The sequence below is a fragment of the Trypanosoma equiperdum genome (assembly GCF_001457755.1).
Source record: "Trypanosoma equiperdum strain OVI genome assembly, contig: ctg_1854, whole genome shotgun sequence".
In the NCBI taxonomy this organism is placed as follows: Eukaryota; Euglenozoa; class Kinetoplastea; order Trypanosomatida; family Trypanosomatidae; genus Trypanosoma; species Trypanosoma equiperdum.
Genome location: NW_027123898.1, coordinates 1,159 through 1,623, shown reverse-complemented (window position 1 = coordinate 1,623; position 465 = coordinate 1,159). Strand labels below are relative to the sequence as shown.

At 48.8% G+C, this 465-nt stretch overlaps 1 pseudogene across 1 annotated transcript in view; it reads left to right on the top strand.

Moving 5' to 3' along the window:
- The first annotated feature begins 3 nt into the window (after positions 1-3).
- TEOVI_000603600:pseudogene overlaps positions 4-465 on the top strand; it is a 1,087-nt pseudogene continuing 625 nt past the window's right edge. Inside the window, 2 exon segments of the mRNA in view lie at positions 4-459; positions 461-465. The exon segment at positions 461-465 is cut by the window's right edge and continues 625 nt beyond it. Of these exon segments, the coding sequence occupies positions 4-459; positions 461-465 (461 nt within the window).

Sequence of the window (465 nt, the reverse complement as noted above, 5' to 3'; positions counted from 1 at the left end):
GCAGCTGAAACCAAAATAACGATCGGTAGCGACACCACAACGGAAGACCCGGCCATCGGACCTATGCACCAGCTAAACCTAAGGTTCAGTGATCCAGCATGGAAAGCCGTCTTTAAAACAAAACTAGGCAAGGGAAACTGGCGAGACGAGATACCCGATGCACACAAAGAGAACAAACAATGGAAGGCTCTCTATCCCACCTGACTGAAAGCGGCACAGGCAGAAGAACATGATACCGACCTAAACGTACTCAAAGAAGTCGGAGCCCACAAGTTTCAACTACACCAAAAGGTTTATTTCGGCTCTGAAGTAGACAAGGTAGCGGCACAAGTTTCAAAAATCGCCGAGAAATTGCAGGAGCTGAAAACGCACGAGAGTTCAAGAGACGCGGAATCCGCTCAAAAGCTGCTAAAAACGGCAGCCTTCGGAGGAGGAGACAAAACACGAGCAGGTCTAACGCACATA